The sequence below is a fragment of the Calidris pugnax genome, unplaced genomic scaffold (assembly GCF_001431845.1).
Source record: "Calidris pugnax isolate Ruff unplaced genomic scaffold, ASM143184v1 scaffold103, whole genome shotgun sequence".
Lineage (NCBI taxonomy): Eukaryota > Metazoa > Chordata > Aves > Charadriiformes > Scolopacidae > Calidris > Calidris pugnax.
The window spans coordinates 10,584,570-10,589,082 of NW_015090990.1; the positions used below are offsets into that span (position 1 = coordinate 10,584,570).

Sequence of the window (4,513 nt, forward strand, 5' to 3'; positions counted from 1 at the left end):
AATGATCTGTAGATCAGGATGTACTCTTAGCCTGATTTCATCTTCTATTTTTTTATAATCCTGCCAAAAACTTCCTCTCTTTTTTCCTGCAGACTTTAAAAGCAAGTGCTTCTTACCTGAAAATTACCCTGAGACAAAGCAGGGATCAAAACAAAGGACGTAAACTTTATAATTAATATCATGCTTCACTAACGAATGTTTTGCTTGTCAACACCTGTCAGGCTTCTAATATTTTCTTTTCAAGCATGGAAGGTACTATAGATTTCTTTCTTTCTTTCTTTCTTTCTTTCTTTCTTTCTTTCTTTCTTTCTTTCTTTCTTTCTTTCTTTCTTTCTTTCTTTCTTTCTTTCTTTCTTTCTTTCTTTCTTTCTTTCCGTCTTGTTTGTCACGTTTCTAAGACAGAAAAAATACATGAGAATGAGTAGTCTGACCACTACAATGATGGCTTTTCAAAGAGAAACTCAAGTTCCCTCTATAATATACAGATTGCAAAAATTACTCCATAACATTTTTATATGGGTTATGCTTTGAGTTCCTAAAACAAAACCTGTAGAAATTCTAACTAACAGCACATATAAACTATTTTGCACTGTCCAGAGAGAGAAAAGACTGCCAGTTTTTAGTTTATTACTATCTGTGAACTTGTGTGAATGAACACATGCAACTTCTATCCAGATGTAGAAGAGTTCAGGGAAGATGACAAATAACACGAGATCTTGCTTGGTTACACAGCAACCTGTTAGCAGTACCCCTGTTGTAAACTCTCATCTCATTAGCATTTCCTGAGTCTGATTAGCAGATGTTTGAGGGTCTTGGTCCAGACATTAGAACCAAACTATGTCCAGACATTAGAACCAAGCCAGACTCTGGCTTGGTATCTCATCCAAAAGTAACACTCACTATTGCACATTCGCAGCCTCTCTGACTGAGTGGTGCAGGTACAAAATAGTATGCTAGCTTTGGCTTCTCAAGGAAAAATAGGAAAAGGAAGTGAGTGACCTTGTCTGACCAGCCCTGACTTCCTTTGCCTTAAGAAACCTGATTAGATCAAAGCACAACATCTTAAAAATAATGCCATTTAACAGTAACTGTGTTTCTCCAATTCCAGACATCTTGAGTCATGCTAGACACCGTGGCTGAAATGATGAAACTTACTGTCAAGAAAAGAGACTGTTGTATGTCCCACTGATTTCTCCCAAGTCCATCCCCCACCACTCCTTTTTTTGTAACCTCATTCAGTTCACAAACTGAATTAAAATTATCCAGGGTTGGTTTTTTTTTTTTGCCACGTTAGTTTTCTGCTAGTTCATTGTTTTGAATGGGCTCACAAGGTGGTGAGAAACCAGCAGAGGCAGCACCAGAAAGGGACAATGGCTTCCCCTATGGGTCTCTGTAGCAACGATGACCTAGAAAAGCTCAGGCATAACTTTGGGTGTACTGACTGGTCACAGAGAGTCCCTGTGTAAAATATGGGAGTAGAAAAGAAACTAAAAACTCAGAGACTTTCCAAAACTTGATTTCAACATATACACACAGGACATTGATGGAGGTATCAAAGAATATACATAGAGGGGAGATAACCACAAGTTCTTATTCAATTTCTGTCTAGTTCCAGCTTCCAAGATCGCTTTTTTTTTTTGTTTTTTCTTTGCTTTGCAGCTGTCTGATAGGGATTTGGGGAACCAGCATTGCTTCTGCTTATTCTGTCAAAAATGAGAAGTGGCTCGAGCTTAGATCCTAACAGATTTGGTTAGATTTTACTTTGGTTCTGAAACAGCAAAGCAACAAGAGTGGAGACCACTGGGTTAGTCGGTTTCTTGACGCATGCTTAGGGTATACAATAACAAATTAATTGAATTCATAAGCTTTCTTAGTGTCTGTGTGAATCTAGAAGATCATAACCACTTGGGACTGTAACAGAAGAAAACCCTCAAGGAAATAATCTTTAGAAACTTTGCCTTTCACATGATCTATCTGAAAGTTAACAAAGAAAATGAAACATCTGCAGGTATCATGACTGTAGGCTAACATTTGGTTTTTTTCTTCCCTCAAGCTCTAATAAAAAGCTTTAAGCAAATATAAATCAACTAATTTCCCATCCAGCTTTGGAAAACCTCTAACTATTCATGCTGGTGCTGGCCATTTCTACTCCTGGCACACACAAGTTTCCCTCTTCCTTCACACAAACGCAAGATTCTAGCCAGAGCCTGCATTATTTTTCTCTAAAATTTGGTGTGCAAAATGATGCCAGACCTAACTTTTCACATTTTTCCATACTTACACTTGAAGTTGTGCTTCCTTTGCTTACAGTATATGTATGACTATTTCCAATGCTGTGAATGAAGAAATATCACAGGAAATTGTCCCTGCAAAGGCAAGGGCTGGGCTAAGCTCACTATCCGTTGCTTTGGTTTATCTTCCTTTATATTAATGAATAATATTATGTTTGCATTTGCCTCTTTAAGAGTGCTCCTGAAAGCATCATTCTAGCACTTAAGGGATGTTATGGTAGCGGGAAGGTGAGCTGGCAAGAAGGATTGACAATACAGGCATGCCTTAGCATTTGACAACATGAGTTAGCAAAACTGGCGTACAACATCCTTAAGAATAATGCCCTGCAAGCAGTATTTCTCTCTACTCCACAGGCTTAAGGGTAGTCACAGCACTGGAGAGTTCTAACTAGTAAATACGCCGACATCAGCTGCAGAAGGACCACTTTCTGAAAGAACTCGTGGAATGCATACCTCTGGCATGCTGGTAAGCAGAGAGCAAAGTGAAAAACTCAGAAATGCCCCATCTTCTATTTGAAAGAATATTAATTTTAAGAGTGGACAAGTGAACGTAGTTACCAAACCAGATTGGATCAATTATCTGTCAAGCTCAGAATTCTGCCTTCGCCAGTGGCCTATGTTAGGTGCTTCAAAGAAAACAGCTGGCTAATTACACAATGTCCTACATGGCAAAAAGGGATGAGAGGACTGTTTCTTATCCCTGTGATCAGCTAACACCCTGGAGTATGAATTTGATTGCCCCTCCTAGTACATAAAATTACAAATGATATTATTGGTCATAAAATTAAGAAGTCCCTTTAAAAATCCCATTACAGTATTTAACTCTTTGACCTCTGTAGGTTAACTACTATTCATGCTGTGAAAAGAACTATTTCATGTTTATTTTTTAAATAATACAGTAAGTTCCTTAAAGCCATCAAAACTAACGATGGAAATACATTCTACGTGACACCTAAAAATGACACTCTTAAGTTCCTGATGTCTTGAAGTCTTGAAAATATTTGGCATTTTTAAAAAAAACTTTAAACAGAAGTTAAACAAACAAGCTACTTAAGCAACTAAGCATTACAGCAAAGCTGAAGTTAATTTGTTGGGACAACTCATGAGTTGATTGAGGTTTTGATCTATTTCATGTTAGCTTACCTTTTAAGTGCGCTTACTCCCACATAAGTCAAATTTATTTTTCTTTTTGCCTTTCCCTTATGCTTGTATTTGTAGGCATTGAAAGCAGGCAGATGAAAGAGCTCTCTCAGGCTGGAAAGAGCACACAGAAAAATGCCTGTACAGCTCTGCTTAGCTCTGCTAAGCTGCTGTGCCTACGTGCCATCCTACCCTGCAGTACCTGGGCAAGCTTATTACAAAGACTATCTAGTTCAAACAATAACAATTAAGCAAACATCCGCAAGGATTTTGGAATACGAACAAATGCCCATTGAATATCGCACTGAGACAGTCAAACTAGAATTATTTTGCTAATGCTTTAACCCTTTGAATCGCAAAGCATTCCTGAAAATTGTTTAATAAGCTTCTTTCACCAAAAGAGGAGAGAAGGAATAACACATCTTTAATTAGAAAAATTCAAATCAGCTCTTAATTTAATTCACCATACCACCAGCCGTGATTAGATCTGCATCATGATATATCTCCAATACTATCAATTTTCATAAATGCAAACTTTCCTGAATATGGTTCTGATGTATCCTGACATTTTAAAATATGTCCTATTGTCCTTTTCTGTGCAGCAGACCAAGCACAGAGTGTTCAGTCCTATATCACTGTCACAGTGGTATTAGACCAGATGGCTGCTTCCTCGCAGAATCAAGAATTAGAGATAATTTATGCTGTTCACTGTTATTAGAATGTAAAAATATAAAGAGTTTGCAGCATGCATACATGAAAAGCTGCACAGATCCATCAGTGACACCCTGGTGAAAAGGCATTCGCACTGTTACTGCACTCTTAAAGCTAAAGTCTTATTTGGTGAAGCTATTGCCTTCTGCAAAGCCTATTGACTACTCTGCATAGTATACAGCTCAGGGAACTGTCTGGCCTAGGTCACTATCTGCTGCTTTGGTGGGGAAAGGGTATTCTGAGTTGGGAAAAAAGTCCAAGAGTTGCTTGCTTTCTTCTTTATTGTAAAATAATTCTACCACATGATTGTTCCCATTAATATGGCAGTTATTTTTGTCTCATAAAGAACGGAGTTAAAAATGGAAGCTATC

General features: G+C 37.8%; 1 protein-coding gene across 1 annotated transcript; it reads right to left on the reverse strand.

Annotated features, from left to right (window-relative positions):
• Positions 1-217: 217 nt before the first annotated feature.
• LOC106895056 (retinitis pigmentosa 9 protein homolog) lies at positions 218-2,753 on the reverse strand. The gene is made up of 2 exons (XM_014954141.1): positions 2,691-2,753; positions 218-346 (listed from the first exon to the last, which is right to left on the reverse strand). Exons 1-2 carry the CDS (start codon positions 2,751-2,753, stop codon positions 218-220), a joined length of 192 nt encoding a protein of 63 aa, XP_014809627.1.
• Positions 2,754-4,513: the final 1,760 nt, after the last annotated feature.